This window comes from Halichoerus grypus, chromosome 8 (genome assembly GCF_964656455.1).
Source record: "Halichoerus grypus chromosome 8, mHalGry1.hap1.1, whole genome shotgun sequence".
Lineage (NCBI taxonomy): Eukaryota > Metazoa > Chordata > Mammalia > Carnivora > Phocidae > Halichoerus > Halichoerus grypus.
The window spans coordinates 44,057,144-44,077,955 of record NC_135719.1 but is presented as its reverse complement, the minus strand read 5'-3'; the positions used below and the strand labels follow the sequence as shown (position 1 = coordinate 44,077,955).

The following is a 20,812-nucleotide window of genomic DNA, read 5'->3' as shown; positions in this document are numbered from 1 at the left end:
CTTGCATCATTCTTTGTATGTCATGACACTGACATTTTTGAAGAATAGTAGTTTATTATTTTGTAGAATGTCCCTCAGTTTGAGCTTGTCTAATGTGGCCTCATGATTAGATTCAGATTATGTACGTTTGGCAGGAGCAGCTGCAGAAATGATGCTGAGTTCTTCTCAGTGAGTCATATTACATATTCTTTTACTTTCAACCTTTTTCTTGTAAAGAGTGCACAACTTCTTTTTTAACTTACAATATGAGAATCCTTCTTCTGACTAGGGCCTTTAGTCTATTATACTAATTGCGATTACTGATAAATTCACCACTTTGCTGTCATTTCATGCTGTTTGTCCTGCATTTCCTGTGTGTGCATGTGCACCTTGCTGTGGGTTGTTGGAGTTTTCTCTGTTCTTTCTTATTCGCTTTAATGGTTACTCTTAATGTTTTAAAATACACACTTGACTTAAATTATAGAGTTAATGCATGTCCCTACCCGCTTCTTAAATAAGGACCCTAGAATCATTTAATCCGGTAACACTGTGCCGTTTTACATGTTTTTGTTTCCTAGGCTTTTCTTTTTATCTTTTTACTCCCAAAATTAGATATTTTAATTGTTGGTGTTTTCAGTCAGTGCTTATTTGGATTCACCCACATGCTTGTTTGGGTTTACCACTCTTTTGAAAATATATAATTTAGAAAAATTTCCTTTAAAATGGCTCTGGTGGTAAGCTCTCTGAGTTTATCTTTGTCTAATAATGTGTTTATTTTGCCTGGATTCATGATGGATGGTCTGACTTGATTGACAGTTATTTTTCTCCCAGGTTGTTTGAAGCTCATATTTCATTATGTTTGAACTCTATTATTGTCATTAAACTGTCTACTATTTTTTGTACATGATCTTTTTCTTTCTCTGGTAGCTTTTAAGATTATAAGAAATCTTTTTGAAGTTCTTCAGACTCACTAAGATGTGTAGGGATGTGGAACTACCATATTTCACCAATTTGGGATGCACATTTTTCCATATTTCACCAACTTTGAAATCTGGGTATGTTTTACAATGCATGGCATCTTAAAATCACTATTGGACAGGCTACAGCAATTTCATTGCTAAATATATGTGAACTTGGTTATAACTGTTTATACTATGCTCATTTCAGTTATTGGTACTACATGTTTTGAATTTAATCACTGTTCAAAATGTATTTAAAAAGATTACACCAATGGGGTGCCTGTGTGGCTCAGTCAGTATAAGCATCTGATTTCAGCTCAGATCATGATCTCAGGGTCTTGGGATCAGGCCACCTCAGGCTCCATGCTCAGCAGGGAGTCTGCTTCTCTTTCTCCCTCTGCCCCTCCCCCTGCCCGTGCTCTCTCTCTCTCAAATAAAATAAAGAAAATCTTTTAAAAAAAGGGTTACACCAAAATTTGGCATGGAAATGAAACATTTCTGTGTTCAAAAAGGCATGAACAACAAAGACATAAATTTAATATTAGTGAAACATACTTTTCTTTTGAGGAATGACTGCAATTCCACATTTTCTTGCTAATTAACAGTCAAATACTTTAAAAGGAAGAAAACCATGTTTGGTGAAGCTGTGTTCTATTGTGTTACCGAGATAGATTCAGAGAGTTTGCTTATCACATGCCAAGCAATGCACCTGAAGGCAGGAGAAATTGAGCAAACTCCTTGGAAGAGATGAAAGCATTTCAAAGCAACAAGAAGCTGTGGTATAATTCACACTGGTGTCTTAGACCGTTTGGGCTCTATCTATCACAAAATACCACAGACTTGGTAGCTTATAAACAAGATAAATTTATTTCTCACAGTTCTAGAGGCTGGGAAGTCCAAGATCAAGGTGGCAGCATGGTGGCATTCTCGAGAGCCTTCTTTCTGGTCCATAGCTGGCACCTTTTCACTGTGTCCTCACATGGTGGAGGAGGCTAGATCTCTTATAAGGCACTGATCCCGTTCATAAGGAACCACCCTTGTGACTTACGCACCTCCCAAAGGCCCCACCTCCTAATACTATCACCTTTGGGGTCAGGATTTCAACATATGAATTTGGGGGAGAGACAAACATTCAGACCACAGTACTGGTGTTTCTTTAACAATATAAAAATACACAGAATGGGTGTCACTAGTTTGGAAGAAAGTTCTGTAGACGATAATAGAGCACATTTTTAGGATATCCAGCATCACCAATGTTCTTGATGGCACAGAAGACAATATGATGTGAAAAGCATGGACGTTATTAGTTGAATAGTGATTCAGAAGTTGGACTCTAAGGGTGCCTGGGTGGCTCAGTAGGTTAAGCGTCTGCCTTGGGCTCAGGTCCTGATCTCAGGGTCCTGGGATCGAGCCCCGCATCGGGCACCCTGCTCCGTGGGGAGCCTGCTTCTCCCTCTGCCTCTACCTGCTGCTTCCTCTGCTTGTGCTCTCTCTCTCTCTGTCGAAAATAAATAAAATTAAAAAAAAAAAAAAGGAAACATTTCTTTCTCTCCAGAAAGTTCCCTTGTGCCCCTTTCCAGTCAGTGCTTTTCCCTGCCCTAGAAGTTTCTGACTTCTATCTTCATAGATTAATTTTGCCTGTTTTTGAACTTTTCATGAGGTATATATATAAAAAATATGTACTTTGTTACTAAACATGTTTTGATATTCATCCATTTTGTGGTGTGTATCAGTAATTTTTTTTTAATGAACTGAGTTGCATTCATTTTCTAATTATAATACAATTTGTGTTTTCATTCTTCTGTTAATAGTCATCTTGGTTATTTCCATTTTTGGCCCTTACAAATAAAGCTGCTATGAATATTCTTGTAGTCTTATTTATACATTTATTTTGGTGGACATGTACCTCATTTCTCTTAGGTAAATACTTAGGAGCGTCATTACCAAGCCATAAGGTAGGTGGATGTCTAAATTTATTAGAAACTGCCCAAACAGTTTTACCAAGTGATTATGCCATTTTACATTCCAACAGCAATAAATGGGTGTTCTAATTGCTCTACATCCTTGCCAACATTTGATATTGACAGTCTTTATAGTTTTAGTGATTCTATGATTCTCACTGTGGTTTTAATTTGCAGTTCCTTGATGAATAACTGGTGATGTTGAGCATCTTTTCAAGTACTTTTAGGCCATTCTAACATATGACGTATCAGTTCAAGTCTTTTGCCCATTTAAGAAAAAATTAGGTTATCTTTTTATCATTGAGTTGTAGTAGATCTATATTCTAGCTTCAGGTCCTTTGGGATATGTATTGGGTGTATTTACAGCATGGCTTGCTTTTTTGCTTTCTTAATAATGTTTTTGATATGTTGAAGCTTACATTTTAATGAAGTATGGTTTATCAATTAGTTTTCTTTTATCACTAGTTCCTTTTTTGCCCTGAACAAGACATTTTTGCCTATCTCGATATCATAAATATGTTCTCCTCTTCTTTCTTCCAAAAGGCTTATAGTTTTACCTTTAACTTAGGGTCTTTGATCCATTTTTAATTAAATTTTGTGTATGGTGTGAAGTAGGGATCCTGGTTAATTTTTCCCATATAGGGATATCTATTTGCTCCACACCTTTTGTTGAGAAGATCTTTCTTTACTCATTGAATTGGTATCTTTGTTGGAATTGAGTTATAATCAAATGGGTCTTTTTGTAGACCTTCTCTTCTGTTCCATCTATTTGTATATACCATTATGCCAGAACTACACCATCTAACTTTATGGTAAATGGAGATATTTTGGAGTTCATTCATTTAATGAATTTGTTTCGCTTAATTTTTATGTATGCATAAGAATGATATTTGATTAAAAGATGGTTAAATAAATCTAAAAGAACTCTTTGAGTAATAATGAAATAAAAATTCTAAGTGATATTTTATTATTGGTTAATTATTATACTATTGGGTATTTTATTATTGGTAATCAAGTGTTACTTAAAATAATTTTAAGATGATATCTTAGATTTGATCAAATATAGTAATTTTACTAGCATACCTAATATTTGTCTTTCCTGAATTGCAGATTTCTATCTTTCATTAATTATGGGAACATACTGAATCTTTATATTTTCAAATATTGCCTTCTTCCATTTTCTCTTTTACTTCTTAAACACCTACTAGATATAGTATGGATCTTCTTGTTCTATCCTTTTTTTCTTAAAATTTCTATCATTTTTTTCTTTCTGCTACATTTCTGCATTCTTTTTACTTCTTTAGTGCTATCTGCTAGTTAACTGTCTCCTCAGTTCTGTCTAGTCTGATTTTCAGTGCATCTACTGACTTTTTAATAATGACCATAATTTTTTGTTTCTAGAATCATGTTCTGCATGATTTTTTCATAAATGCCCAGATCTCCTTATTAATAGTATCTTATATTTTTTCATATTTAGATTTCTTTTATTTCTCTAATAATTTTAAAGATTGATCTTCCATAGTCTTTATCTAGTTACTATATTTTCTTAATTTTTGAGCAGTTCTACATTTGCTGCCTGAAGTTTCTGCTAACTCTTGCTCATACTAATTTTTCCCCACAGATTAGTAGTTTGGGATAGTCAGAATGCTGTAAACCCCGCGTTGGGTTTTGGGTCTTTCCAGAGAGTGTTGCCAGGAGTGTTAGGGGCATGAATGCCAGGAATCATTTTTTATGACGAGTCTTGTTAGATCATGCATGTGATGGAAATTTGAACTACAAATTCAAGTGAGGAAAGACCTATGATTATGGAATCCCTATGGGGATTAAACTGTATGTAGAAAAAATCAGACTGGGAAAGTAGCATGCAACTAGATTGAAAAAAAATATATATCTCCATACGATGGGTGGTAAATAAATATAAAAGGAGATGTATATATATACATATATATACACACACACACACATGCATATATATATACACACACACACTCATATGTATATATATATATGTGTGTGTGTGTATATATATATATATATATATATATATATATATATATGTCTTTGGTAACAGAGCCAGAAAATAGACTTTTTTAGTTTTTAATTTTTTAAAAGATTTTGTTATTTATTTGAGAGAGAGAGAAAGAGAGAGAACGCATATGGGGGGGAGGGGCAGAGGGGCAGAGGGTGAGAGGGAGAATCTCAAGCAGACTCCCCGCTGAGTGCAGGGCTGGATCTCATGACCCTGAGTTCATGACCTGAACCAAAATCAAGAGTTGGATGCTTAGCCGACTGAGCCACCTAAGTGCCCTGAAAGTAGACTTTTTTAAATCAGCATTTAAATGTACAATTGGACTTGTTGATATGATGGCTTGCACATATAATTTCTCATATAATATGTTTCTGTGTCAAAAGTGTTGGCTGTAGCTAGTAGTTATTTTGGAATTAATAAATCTTTTTATAAAAAGGAGTACTTTTTTACTTTTTTTCAGACTTATTCAGTGCTTAATCTCTTTTCAGTTCCCAAAATAATTATCCTATATATTTATGTGTTTATTTTTATTTATGACAGAATAGATAACAAAATGAGAGTAGCTATGAGGTTTTTTTAGTCCTCTTTGTCCTACTTGATGCATGCCAAAGTCTCCATCTCTTCACCTTTCTTCCTTATTCCTCTGCAGGAAGCTACTCCAAAAATAGCTTCAGTAATAGATGTTCTACACATGGTCAGATTGCTAAATCATTTAGTTCTTTTGTGAAGTTTAAGAATATGGAAAATCGTGTCTGAACTGAGTAGGACAAGCATGTTTCTCAAATGGCAAGTCACTGTTCTTTTGAAAAATAAAGAATTATAATCCTCTCAATAATCTGTAGTAATTTTATTTAAGTCTAATTATAAAGGATTATATTTTTAAAATATATAAAATCGTTTTGAATCTTCAAAAAATGTTGTGAATGTAATCTTAGAATTGTGTTTTGTTAAATATAATTTGAGACTATGAGCAGATTAATAACACACAAAGTATAAATATTCCCTTATATGTAAATATTTTATTTTGTCTTCTTTTTCTCCTCTTAGGTATGTTAACATTGTTGCTTCTTTGCAATAGTTTCTCTGCCCTGAAATAGTTACCTCCAGAAAAGATTTGTTGGGAGGATTTAACAATTGACAAATTAATGTGCTTTTTCTTCAAGTTATTAAGATTTAGCTTACATTATCCTTAACCCTCCATTTTGCCTTTCCCCATCATTCCAAAATAATTATATTTTTTGGATAAGTAGATTGTCAAATGCTGGCTCCCCCAGAATATCACTGGGATAATGTGTTAATAAAGAAAAGCTGAGATTATTACTTATTGGCAAGAAGAGCACACTACCTTGACATAGTCTTAGTGATGTCTTCAAGGGGAAAGGCAGGATATTTATTTTTGAGATTTCTTGGGGGGGTCTGGTTTAAGGTGGGTCTTTCAGTGAAGGGGCTTGATTCATATTGATGAATTTATGATGTAATATATTAGGATTGTCCAGCACAGCAAGATGAGCTTTGCAAAGTGAATATTGGATCATGGTATTAAACCATGAGATGTCATCCTAGGATTTCTCTTTGTCTCCCCCCAATGGTGAATCCCCTTCCTGGATCTTACGTATCTCCATCTTTGGTTTCCTCTCTCATATTAGAGGAGTCATTTTCTAGTGGCTTTCAATGAGTCTTTTTTTTTTTTTACTGTAAATAACTCACAGATAATTGATATGATAAATGTTTTCTTTTTGTGTATTGTAATGCTAGAAATTCATTACAATGTATATCTCAAAATTGCTAGCAAGATTAAAGTTGTAATTTTCTTATAGAAATGAAATTTGAAACAACAAAAATGATTGTGTGATTATGGGTATTTTGCTTTTTAAAGTTCTGGAAGGGCTGTCTACTTAACTGGTTATAGGGATATATGTAGTTAAATTCTGAGTTTTAGTTTTTCAGTTTGTTGTAAATATTTGACGAGGGGCTCTGGCTCATGACCCTGAGATCATGACCTGAGCCAAAATCAAGAGTTGGACGCTTAACTGACTGAGCCACCCAGGTGCCCCTGTTGTAAATATTTCTTATAGCTCTATCATGTAATGACAGCTAATGATTTTGAAAATTTGATAAAGACTTCTGGTAAAATTTTATTTCATAAATGAAGATAAATACAAAACATTATAATTTAATCAAATAAACTTTAAAAAACCATTTCTCACAAATTATAGACTGACGTAATTTGAGTTTATATTCCAATAGCAAAAACTTATGTCTTGAAAGGTGTCTGTAGTCTCTGAAGGTGGTAGGCTGGAGCTCAGAGAGGCAAATGTATTTTTTTTAAGGTGCCTTGATTTAAAGGAGATCCTGGCTACTGTTTCTCACCTTCTCCCAGTCAGATGTCAACAAACAATGCTTGTGCCCAGAAATATGTCAGGTAGATTTCAGGGAGAATTTGGGAGAAAAAACCCCGAGAGTACAGAGAGGGCTTTCAGTTTGGCTATGACCCATATTTTCAAAGACCAGATAGGAAGCAAGCCACCATTTCTTTGGAAAGTAGAGCCCTGGAATAAAATGAGACCTACCACCAGTCCATTACTCCTCCACCCCACTTCCCTGTCATTTCTGGCAATATCAGAGAGAGGAAGCTGTAGAGATGATTCAAGAAGTTGGCCAACATATAGAGCTTATCACCCACTGTGGGGAATTTGGCTGCCTTCCTGTTTTCCGCAGACTTATTCGTTGGCCATGGTTGAAAAACTCTAAAAACCTCTTACTCACATCTATGGAACAGGCTTTTCAGGGGTGGGACTGAGAATGGTAGTGCCAAATGAATGGTACACATAGTCCATGTTCTGATCACTGGCAGTTGTATTTGTTTTACACTGTTTAGGGTCTGCGGGGTTGAGAAGGTGTTGGAGAATGGTGCACAGGGAAACTCGATGGGAGAATGTCTTAAGCCAGATTCATTTCTCCTATGACCTCTCAAAAACCAGTGAGATATGGCTGTGCTACAATTCCATCACTTTTATATTTTCTTTGTATAACAAGCTTTCAAAAATAAATAAGTGAGGCATTTTTGGAAAAGCTAGGCTTGGCTGTCATTTTAATGCACTTGCCTTAATTCTTACTGGGGTCTTGGAAATGGTAGTTTTAAAAGGGAAGAAGGAAAAGAGGGAGGAAGAAAGATAAAGACTTACAGAAACAGTAAAACAAGTTTTGATTTGGGTTTAAATATTGGGCACAATAATATGTAAAATACATATATTAGCATTATTCCAACTCATATAACTAGGAATTAGTGTGATATTGCCCTTAAAAATGAAAAACGTTTCTTGTACACCTGAAACTAATATAACACTGTATGTTAATTATGCTTCAAAAAAGAATCAGTCCTAGACAAAATCAAAAAACAAAAACGAGAGAGAAATGTCTCCTGAATTTTCATACTCCATATTAACAGCAGATATTTTAGCTGGGTCATAATCCAGCAAATTAAAGTGAGTCTTGAAAAAAAATTTTTTAATGAAAAGAAAAAGAGAGAGAGAAAAACATTTTATATGGGAAGTGCCAGTGTGTAGAATCTTAACGGAAATCAGGATAACAAATCTTGTCCTGTCTTGGCCTCTAAGGCAGTATGTAATCCTGGGTCACCTTTCCACCCCACTCCCACCCTACCTCTGCAACAGCCTCAACTGTTTGCTTCTCATGTGCATAATAAGGTTGTAGACTAGGTAATCACTAAGCTTCTTAAGGTTCTATTACTCCAGTGTATGTCAGACTTTTAAGAAGTCTGTGTCTTTTCATTTAAGGAAGTTAGGTAGCTTTGTATTTATTTTGTGATTTTTTTAAAAAAATCATTTGAGCCAAAACATCTCAATATTTGCTAAGGATAAAACTACATTTAAACAGCCGTGGTTTACTTTGGGATGCTGTACCTAAACAGAACAGGGGTGATTTCTAATTGTAAGAATGTCTGATGTTTGCTTAGATTGGAAATTGCCCTTCAGTGACACTCATTATGATCTGCTTTTCGTTTTATGGGGGAGTTGCCAGCATATTGGTTCATTTATAACTGGGTGGTGTGTTTCCAAGGGTTTGAGAATAGTGAGGGAAATTGCTTTGAAATTCTCAGCACTGTTGTGAAAGCTAATTGCATAAATTTAAAATTTTAAAACATTTGAGCAGCTTCCTTTTAAAAGTGATTTTTAACAAATGTTTGATCCTACTATATTTGTGCTACAGTTGAAATGCTGAAGTAGCATTTTGGCTTCTTTCCCAAAAGCATGCTTAAAGAGGCTAGCAGCATCTCTCCCTATTCCCCTCAGTGCTTTTTACCTTGCGAGTGGTGCAGCTTGCTCTGCGGATGAACTGCCGCCCTCCCATTTAATCTGCAGTGGAGAAGAATGGAGCTCAATGTCTGGTAGAAAACAGTGCTCTAGCAAGGTTGCCGGAAACAGAAGTGAATATGTATTGCAACAGCTGAGCAAGAAGACATGTATGATAGTTTTTTTCTTTCAGCTGATAAATTTTTGCTTTCTGTTTCCTTCTAGAGAGATGTGGACAATTTGCCCTGCCTCCAACGTCTGTTTCTCAGCTTCAACAATATCTCTACGTAAGTGGAAACTCCCAGTTTGTCATTTATTAATAACCTGGCTGTGTGGGTTCTGGTGCTTTAAATGAGGATTGTAAGTACCTTGAAAAATCTTATTGTCATGTAAGATTTTAAATTTGAAAATGATAGGGCCAAATGACAAAGTTCTTTGTGGAAAAACAAAGCTCTGGTGGGGATCAGAGACTCTAAGGCTAAAATGATGAAATTAGTATAGCATGTGCTTTTTATTTAATTATACTTTAGGGTTGCTCTTTTGCAAAATGTGTATGTGGAAATGTCAACATATATTTTGCTGTCCTTTGTTTGACACTTACTGCACCAGTCAGTTGAATTAGAATTTCTTCCATAAATTATCATCTACAATCTGTGTAGCTACTAAGCAATTTTGATATAGCAGGCTATATTTGTCCCTGAGCCTCTTGCTAATTGGGCCATAACTTCTAACTTGCTATCCCTACTTTAGAACTATTGCTGCTAAGAAACAGTATATCAGAGTATATAAATGCATACATTTTGTTTTCCAAAGAGCTGAAGTGTATCATCCTTTACATTGTGATGCTGTCTCATTCAGTGTCAATGTGGAAGATTTCAGCACTGGAGCTGAGACAGGCATTCAGGCTTTTTGAAGCAAAAGGATCTCTACTCCTTCCCTCATTCTTTCCTTCTCCTCTTTCCCCCAGCCACTCAGTTTGAACTATGCTTTGTAACTGCCCCCTCTGTTCTTTAGTTTAACTTCAAGGCTGTACTTTGCACCAGCTTTTTTAAGAAGGTAAGAACTAAGTATAAAACAGTTCAGAACACATCTCTTCCTGAGCTCAACGTCTATGCTTCTGAAAATTAAGAACCAGTGTAGGGGCACCTGGCTGGCTAAGTCAGTAGAGCATGTGACTCTCTATCTCAGGATCATGAGTTCAGGTCCCACATTGGGCGTAGAGTTTACTTAAAATAAGTAAATAAACCTTAAAAAAAAAAAAGAACCCGTTTAGTTTTCGTGCATTTTTTTTGTTTGCGTATTTTTCCTCCCCTATCAGATCTAAGTGTTAACTCCGTATCTCTGTGCTATCTCTAAAAGTTAAGAGATTAAATCCAGGTAGTGAACTTTGCATATAGGCATTATTTCAAAGAAAATACCCTTATTCTGTCTCTCTTCTCTTCTGTGGGAAAAATATTGAAGTTTTCTGTAAGACTTTTCATACTCTTTTCAGTTTATGCTGAGTGCTGTTCCAGTGGTCTTTCCATCTGTTGGGGGGGTGGGATTTCTGACAATGGCAGTGGAAGGGACACTTAATTTTCTTTAGGGAATTTCTTCCTAAAGACCATTAGCAACTATTTTGAGAAGATAGTTTCTCACTCTCACAATATTTGCTGTTTAAGGTGCTGGAAACCCTTAGATTCCTCCAACTTATGGTGGAATACATTACTTTTGATTCTTGCCTTGATTGTGGGGAGTATTTAAATTTTTTTTTTTTTTTTAAGATTTTATTTATTTGCGAGAGAGACAATGACAGACAGAGAGCATGAGAGGGAGGAGGGTCAGAGGGAGAAGCAGACTCCCTGCTGAGCAGGGAGCCTGATGTGGGACTCGATCCCGGGACTCCAGGATCATGACCTGAGCCAAAGGCAGTCGCTTAACCAACTGAGCCACCCAGGCGCCCGATTGTGGGGAGTATTTAAAGAGAGATACAAGTTTGGGCGTATAGGGGCTATGATATTCCCAGGTTCCCAGGATACTCGAACTTCTGAACTTCTGGCTCTATATAGAGTTGGTTTGAATTGCTTGTATATAGGGAATTTTCTTCCCAACCTGGAAAGGAGTTTTACCACCCAGAAAAATAAAGATATGATTAATGGGATTACTATTGATAACTTTATTTTTTAAAAAACATTTTTAGTTTTATTTCAGCCATGGTAGGTTTTCCATGAGTTGTGAAAAGCTATGCTACTTGATAATAAACCTGTCGGTTCAATATACTACTTTGTAAGTTGGACCTCTGATTTTCATATGCCCAAAATCAATGATCTTTTGTGCCTTAAAGAGATAAATTACCAGGGGAAAGTTGTATCTGTCACATATATAATATATCCTTTGGTCATTGTCGCATTGTCATTAAGGAATATTTGCTTTGTAGGGGCAATTAAAGGTAATCAGTGTCATATGCTTCACTGTCCTCCTCCCTCTCTTATAACTTTCTTTAAAAAGCATGATTTCCCAAGAAATTGAGCTAGTGGTGAGTCAACAATTTTAGTGGTTTCATTTTCTTACTAATTGTTTTCTCTGTGTTTCTACATAGGCTTAGCCCTTTACCTTTCTTTAGTAATTCCAGCTCCCCTGCTTTTGAGGCTCAGTACATTCTCTTCTGTTCCTGTTGACACGTGTGGTGCAGGAGATGGTATATAGATTAGATTTGATCTGCTGGGGGAAATAATTGGAGAGTGCAAGCCTTGAAAACATTTCTGTTAGCTTTACTCAAGACACAAACATCTCAGATAGCTGGGCATCAGATGACATGTAGTGATAACTATAGTATCTTTTCAGGGCCTCCGTGTCCTGCTATAGTCCTGGCATAGTGGAGTTGTCTGGTTTTACAGTTTAGTGGCCCAGGAGTGACAGAGGTCAAGAAGAGTAGAAATAGCAGCATAAAGCTGAAAGTACCTTTTAGGACACCCTCTGGGAAACTCACAGATACTATTCAGCCAATGAAAACATCCAATTAACTGTATATCCATTTCAGGGAGACAATTATGTATTGACTGTTATATAGTAGGGCTTCCTAGTTTTTGACCAAATTGTTGGATTCTTAGAGGGCCATTTGCATAAACTATTAGGTACCTGGTGGAAATTCGGAAAGTTCCAAAATGTGATGGCACCCTATTGAATACAGAGAATTCCAACATGGGTTAAGTAGGTACCTATATTTATTTATTAAAAAAAAAATTTTTTTTTTAAGATTTTATTTATTTATTTGACAGAGAGACACAGCCAGAGAGGGACACAAGTAGGGGGAGTGGGAGAGGGAGAAGCAGGCTTCCCGCAGAGCAGCGAGCCCGATGTGGGGCTCGATCCCAGGACCCTAGGATCATGACCTGAGCCGAAGGCAGATGCTTAATGACTGAGCCATCCAGGCGCCCCTAGGTACCTATATTTAATGTCATGTGTACAGAACCCCTTTTGTATGTTTTCCTGCAGCTATTAGAACACTGCATTTAGCACCACCAGGAGGCATGCGAGATGTATTTAGAGAACGAATGACATGTATCTATGTTTATGTAGCTGAATAGAATCAGTGCTTCTGAAGTTAAAATATCTCTCAAACCTGAGGAAGGCAGAGACACAAATAGGTAATTATTATACAGTGAGTTAAACTTAGTTGTGGTGATCTGTGGGGATATTAGAAAATGTAAATCAGCCTGAGGAAGGGAAGCGAAGGAAGCATTCCCAGAGGGAAATGATACCTGGACCCAGTGCTAAGGGAAGAGTAGGCCTTAGTGGAGCAAAGGGTACTTGGACATTTCTGGTGGAGGACACAAGCTGGGCAGAGTTGGTGCAGAAGGCTCAGGGCGAACTCACTAGGCTTCCCCTCTCTGGACCTGCAGTGAGGTCCTTGCTCTCCCTTTCTCCCTCCCCGCCCGGGCCTTCCTCCAGACCGCAGAACACTGGAGGGACCTGCCAAAGTAGGTTTTATGATGACCACCCTGCGAGTAATATTCTGTGGTTAATCAAGGGGATCTGTTATATCTAATTCATTCTTCAGACATGGTCATTCCCCCATTATTCACCTCTTCTTCTGAGGTACTGTTTGTCTGGTTGATTTGTTTTGTTTTTCTTTGCTCTCATGATCTTAATTTCCAAGTAGTCTAATTGCATTTTTTTTCTAATGGCTTATTCTTAGTTTATGGTTGAGAGAAAGTTTTCTTTGATTTCTAGAATTTACTTTTTCCCCCTCAGAGTTAATCCTGTATTTGCTCTCCAAACAAAATCAAACAAAAATGCTCTTTCTTTTTTTGGTTTCTTTATTTCTTTGATTTTTGGATGGCAGTTCATATTTACAAATGAGAGTCTAGATGGATTTGTTTTGTCAGCAATGGTTAAAAAAAATCACTACAAATGCAAATTGAGTATAGGATCTCTGCAGAGGACATAGGGTAGGGAGGAGGGAAGATAACAACCCAGTTGGACTTTCCTTTATGATGTGCACGAGAAACTTGCCTTCTGGAAATGGAGGCTCCTTTTTCATCTTGGCCACCAGAATTTACCCAGAACACTGCCTTTCCTCTCTCATCATTTTCAACCTTCGGACAATTCACAAGGCAGCGACTCTGAGAGTGAGATGCTGGAAAACTGTTACTGAAGGCTTCAATAATTACTGGACAACTGACCCACATCCGTTGCCAACATTTGCTGCCTCTGATGTAGGGAATATTCTAAGGTCCTGCTGGCAACACTTACAATGTAACTGATCCTGTTCATTTCAGGATTTTAGCAATTTGGGGTTTTACTGATCCCATCTGCTTTATATCTTCCAGAAATTCCTTAGTGTTCTGGTCTGCTGATGGAACTCTTCCTGGTTTTCTAGTACTGCTATGGATATTTTCATGCTTTTATGTTCATTCATTTCAAAGAGATTTTGAGAGGGTGGAGAGAGGTAAGTGCATGTGCTCAGGCAGCCATTCTCATAACTGTCTTTTCTTTGAGTGATTTTCCCCAAATAGGCTACACATAAAAATATCGTTGGAAGCTTTAAAAATACATAGTCACTGGTTCACTGCTGGGTAATCTGCTCCAGCAGATTTGGGGTAGAGCCAGGGATCTGTAATTTTTTTTTTTTAAGATTTATTTATTTATTTATTTATTTATTTATTTATTTATTTATTTGACAGAGAGAGACACAGTGAGAGAAGGAACACAAGCAGGGAGCGTGGGAGAAGGAGAAGCAGGCTTCCCACTGAGCCAGGAGCCCGATGCGGGGCTCGATCCCAGGACCCTGGGATCATGACCTGAGCCGAAGGCAAGACGTTTAACGATTGAGCCACCCAGGCGCCCCAGGATCTGTAATTTTTAAAGGCTTCTCACAGTATCCTGATGTGCAACTCAGTGCTAGATTTGGGAACCAGTGAGTTATGGCGCCCCAAAATGAGAATATGTGTTAACATAGGCATCACGCAAAATTTCCCTTCACGAGGAAAAGCTCTATAAACAAAAATATTTGTCAAGGATAAAGTAAAGATTTGTGACCCTCAGGAGGTAGTTTATGATCTTTAGCCCAAAACTGTAGTGTTCCATCAGCTTCATCTCTTCCACTGAGATGGTTGCAGGGTGCTGCTCTTCATTACAAGGTTAAGTTGAAATCAATTCTTCTTTTCAGGCTCTCTCTCCTTTCATTCTCCAATGTAGAAAGTTTTTACAAGCTTTTTAAAAAACAAACAAACAAAAAAAAAAAAAGAAGAAGGGTTTATAATTCTAGTGTCTTGATTGCCTAAAAGGGAATGGTTGCTGTTGCTTCTAGAACTGAGGGGAATTCAGTATAATTAGGAAGGGAGTCAAATACTAGTGAGGATCAAATATCAGCTCAGGACTCTTGGGCTTGTGTATTCTTTTTTTTTTTTTTTTAATTTTTTTTATTATGTTGTGTTAATCACCATACATTACATCATTAGTTTTTGATGTAGTGTTCCATGATTCATTGTTTGCGTATAACACCCAGTGCTCCATGCAGAACGTGCCCTCTTTAATACCCATCACCAGGCTAACCATGAGAGACGATGGACTCTGAAAAACAAACTGAGGGTTCTGGAGGGGAGGGGGTGGGAGGATGGGTTAGCCTGGTTGTGTATTCTTTTTTAAAATTGTGGTAAATAAAATAAAATAAAATAAAATAAAATTGTGGTAAAATACATATAAATGTCCCATCTTAATCATTGTTAAGTATGCAGTGCAGTGGTGTTACATTCACATTGTTGTGTAGCCAATCTCCAGAACTCCTTCATCTTGTAAAACTGAAACTCTGTACCCATTAAACAACATTTTCCCTTTCTTCCCTTCCCCAGCCCTGGCAACCACCATTCTGTTTTCTGTTTCTGTGAATGTGATTGCCCTAGATACCTAATGTAAGTGGAATCATACTGTATTTGACTATTTGTGTCTGGCTCACTTCACTTGCATAATGTCCTCAAAGTTCATCCATGCTGTAGCATTTGTCAAAATTTCTTTCCTTTTAATTATTCTTGAGGTAGTGTGGAACATACTAGAAGATGGAACTTGCAGAATGAGCCATGTCTACCTCTCCATCCTCATTGCCTTCCCATAATGCTCTAGACTCCTGGTCCACTGAGCTTCCTTAAAGGTAGCATGCTCCCCTTTGCCCATTTAGTCTTTGTATCTACCATGGCTTCTGGCAATAACATTTTTCTACCTGCTCGGTGCCTGAATAACTCCTGATCATCCTTTAGATTTGAGATTAAATAATACCAAGGGTTTTCAAACTTTAATATGCCTAAGAATTATCTGGAGAGCCTGCTAAAATGCAGCTCTCCGGCCCCATCTTCCATGGATTCTAATTCAGTAGTTTTAGGTGGGGCTCAGGAATTTGCATCTTTAGCAAATGATGTAGCTGACTTAAAAATACCACTTGTCTGTGTTTTTTAGTCTTTGGGTCAAAACCCATATAGGGATCCTAAAATCAATCTTGTGGTTAAGGCTGGGAAGATAAAAATGGAATAGAAAATATCAGTTTGTCGCACATTTTCAGGACAAATATTGTTTCATGAAAATTTTCCAGTTTTAATTACATATGGGTGTGTCTATGCATGAGTTTGTGTGTGTACATTATTTTACTATAGATATGTGGGGACTGGGTTACAATGTAAATATATTTCTCAGTATGGATTGAGTTTACAAAGTTTGAACAATACTATGGTGTCTTGCTACACGCTTTCCTCATAGCTTCCTGTACTTCTACAATTATTGCAGTTCCGTAGTTTATTGAACTTTCTTTTATTTATTTATTTTTTAAAGATTTGTTTATTTATTTTAGAGAGAGAGAGGAAAAGAGCAGTGGGAGGGGCAGAGGGAGAGGGAGAGAGACTCTCGAGCTGACTCCATGCTAAGCTCGGAGCCTGACCCGGGGCTCCATATCATGACCCAGAGATCACGACCTGAGCTGAAACCAAGAGTTGGACACTCAACCGAGTGTGTCACGCAGGCACCCCTGAACTTTCTTTTTAAATTGTTCTCCCTGCTAGACTGTAAACTTGACAAAGGCAAAGGCACATATCTAAAATGCTCACTGCAGTCTCTCCAGCGTCTACTATGTAAATAATATTACTATTTTATCAAAAAATTTTCCAGAAGAATTAATTGAATCCCTCAAGTAGAAATATTTTTCTCTGTGGTTTCAGAACTGGTTTTGGTGGGTCCTCTTTAACGCCATTACTAAGTCATTTGGACTATTTTTAATGCCTGGACAGGTGAGGTTTAAAAGCTTATGCGATCAAAGTTCTCTTGGCAGTTGTTTCTGGCTTCTAGGTCAGTCTGTTGATTTGTCAGTAAAGATCTTGCCCAGAACTTCTAGAATAGAGGAAAATCTGTAGAACCTTCCCATTAGAGGGGTTGTATCAAGGGTAGGGTCACGGGTGTCATCGGCCCCAGGGTACGGGTAAGAAGGAGTTGCAGTATCTGTAGGGCATTTGAAAACAATAATAAAACTGAATAATTAAAACCTGCCCATGTGGGCCTCTCGTACCTCCTTCCTTTTCTTAGTAAGACTATGCTATTTGGACTCTGCTTTCTCTTTATGATGTCACTGAAAATTTTAAGCTAGGATTACATTTTCTTTTGGGGGGCAAGAATACTGTTACAAGTTCTCTAATGATCTCTTTTAGTAATTGTATGACTAAAGGTCACCAGACTGCAAGCTTTTGGGTGTGACTTTTCCTTCTTTATGGTTCTCTAGGGCAAGGGTATCCTCCAGGCTATTTTCAAAATTTATGAAAAATGGTTCATAATTTTACCTTTATTAGGAAATCATTCTCTTTGCATTTTTTTTTTTTTAAGATTTTATTTATTTATTTGACAGAGAGAGGGAACACAAGCAGGGGGAGTGAGAGAGGGAGAAACAGGCTTCCTGCTGAGCAGGGAGCCTGATGTGGGGCTTGATCCCCGGACTCTGGGATCATGACCTGAGCCGAAGGCAGACGCTTAACAACTGAGTCACCCAGGCGCCCCTCTCTTTGCATTTTTTTCCAAACTCTATTTCAACTTGGTTAGGCACACCATATGAATTATATATCCAGGAAGAAATCAAGTGAGAGAAACTCAGACTACCCTGCAGTTGTCTCTTTTAGTACTAGTTGATATTTTAAGGAGGAAATTGTTTCACTGACCTTCAGAATGTATTGGTAGTTGTTAGAAACTCAGGTTGTCATATAAAGTGTTCCTATAGCTGAGGCTTGACTCTCCTTGTGCTTTCCAGGATTGGAGGTGTTGCTTATGTCATTTTGGCTTGAAGGAAATTAATTTTTCTTAGTTCTAATATCCAGCAAACTGTTAAAATGGCTTCACATTTTTTTCCTTTCTGGCTCAAGTTAACAGATAACCAACAATAGGCCAATCTTCTTTCTAACCTAATAAAACAGAGATCAACAGAATAACACAGAAACCAATTATTGACAGATCTTTTCTGACCGCCTACTAAGAAAAGTTTTAAATTTAAGAAATGACTACATACTTGCCAAGGAAACTTCTGATTTTACTCCTCTTCAAGGTGTTTGCCTGATGGCTGACATGTGATTCACCTTCACACAAACATTTAATTTCATTTTTCTAAATGTGATAGGCATCATCTAAAGAGGACCTACAAAAAAAGTTCTAAAAATAGGGGCCCTTTCCTTTCCTTTCCTTTCCTTTCCTTTCCTTTCCTTTCCTTTCCTTTCCTTTCCTTTTCTTTTTTTATCCATTGCTGTTCGACTCCTCCGCAGTGAGCAAAACCCCTAGGGTATGCTAAGGCATAGTCCCTTAGCATCTAATCCTTAAGGCTACCTGCAGCTTTTCAGTCCTTTCAGAAAGAAAATAGGTGAACAAAAGTCTACAACTAATGACAGATTGGTTCCATCACTTCAGAAAAACAGACTTGAGGTAAGATAAATTTGTTTTATTATGTTTTGAGTTGACATAATTATTGGATCTAAATTTATTTAGAGCATGGAACTTTTACTAAAATTTTATATCATCTCCCATGTACACCTTATTTCAATATTGCCTTATTACAGGTTACTTTTCCATTTAGATATCAAAAGTAGAAATTATTCTAAAATACTGTAGAATATAAAAATGTTTAAAATGGATCTGTCGCATTTTCTTCATTGTTTTTAGGACATTTAATCTGTTAAATGACTATGCTATTTGTAATACTCTGCATTCTAATATAAAGTCTTGTTTGAATTTTTCTACCCTAAGCGAAGGATTATAGTTAGTTAATTTTCTCTACTGTTTTATTTTTTTTGTTATAATCAAAATGACTTTTTCTTTATGTCAGTTTTAAGTATTGGTTGATCTCATGCTGGACAGATTAGTGCCTTACAGGTGGAATATTAACATCATGATACCATGTACTCTTGTCAAGTGGCAGTATTATTGAACGTATTGGGAGATTTTTTTCTCATTTAAGGGAACTAACATTACTGCCATTCACACATTGACATTGTAAGATTATCCCATCAGTATTCTATAGATAAGGGAGCATTAGAAACCAATCTTTTTTATATATACCTTATATACCTTTATAGTATTTTGTACAGTTATAAATTCTATAATTTTTTTGCTTTGAGCAGCATTTTTAAGTGAACAGAGTATATTTGCTTTATATCTTCTTTTTTTTTTGTAACATTTTTTATTTATTTAAGTAATCTCTACACCCAACATGGGGCTCAAACTCACGACCCCAAGGTCACAAGTCACACACTCTTCGAACTGAGCCAGCCAGGCGCCCCTGCTTTATATCTTGTAATATACTACACTGCATATAAATTTTACTGCCAAGAGAAAATTACTTAAGTGACACAAATAGAGATTAAAGGCTTCATTCGGATGTATTATCAGCAGCACCTGAAAACCAGGCGACTCTCCAACTGAAGCAGGATCAGAGATTGTATAGGATTGGAAAGGTGATTATGGGATCTTGCCGTTTTACCAAAGGCAGCAGTTTTCCACCTCACTCTCCAATAGTGCTTGGGGGTTGTTCCTTTCTTCATGCCTCTTGCTTGAGGACTCCATAATAGAACGTATTTTCTGAGGACTATTTTTGCAAACCTTGTGGTTTATTGAAGAGCCTGAGCTCATAGGGCAGGGGTGGTAGTTAGTAAAGAAAAAACAAAAGGGGACAAAGGTAAGGCAGTAGGGAAACTTGGGACCCTCTATATATTTGTGGTAATTTCTTTTGTATTACCTTTGAAGGAGGGAAGGGCAGAAAAAAGTCAAGTGGATAGCAGTTCCTTTTTATTATTATGACAGCCTTATGTTATTATTCTATTTGTATCAGCATCCATAATCACTTAAAACATCAATACTGTGGTACAAAAGTACATACAAATGCTGTCATGGATTTTATTTATAGCGTTATGAAGGAACTTCACTGGAAGTTTTCCAGATACTTATTATCATCATAAAGTTTGATTTTCATGAGTGTGGAGGTAATATTTGTGTGTATATGTGTGAGAGTTATTCTCAGAGGAAGGATTATTGAACTCACATTAAACTAAGGGCCTGTGAGCAGGCTGTTTGCACACCTCGTCTCAGTCTGGGCTCACACATGCACAGTTGAGAGGCTGATAGCTATTTGGGGAAGTGAATTAATATTTTTAAAAGCATTGATGTATTAAAGGCCCTTTTGGGTTTTGTTGTTGTTAATGTGATGGTTCTAGAAGTTGCAGGAAAATTTTTGGTATGTATTACTTAGGGGAATTTTGAGTCTTAAAATTACTTATGATTAGGGGCGCCTGGGTGGCTCAGTAGTTAAGCGTCTGCCTTCGGCTCAGGTCATGATCCCAAGGTCCTGGGATTGAGCACCGCGTCGGGCTCCCTGCTCCGCGGGAAGCCTGCTTCTCCCTCTCCCACTCTCCTTGCTTGTGTTCCCTCTCTGGCTGTCTTTCTCTCTGTCAAATAAATAAAACCTTTAAAAAAAAATTACTTATGATTAAATATTATATCGGGTGGTTGTTTCTAGGTTCAGAAATAAACAAGTATGATAAATGAGACCAACGTGTTTTGCGATTTCCTTTTTGTTCTACAAAT

At 36.9% G+C, this 20,812-nt stretch overlaps 1 protein-coding gene across 2 annotated transcripts in view; it reads left to right on the top strand.

Moving 5' to 3' along the window:
* The window catches only part of LRRC49 (leucine rich repeat containing 49), a 167,171-nt gene that overhangs the window by 49,196 nt on the left and 97,163 nt on the right, over window positions 1-20,812 (top strand). For both annotated transcript variants that reach the window (XM_036095171.2, XM_036095173.2), the window contains one exon: window positions 9,467-9,528. In XM_036095171.2, the coding sequence (XP_035951064.1) occupies window positions 9,467-9,528 (62 nt within the window). The remainder of the gene's footprint in view (window positions 1-9,466; window positions 9,529-20,812) is intronic.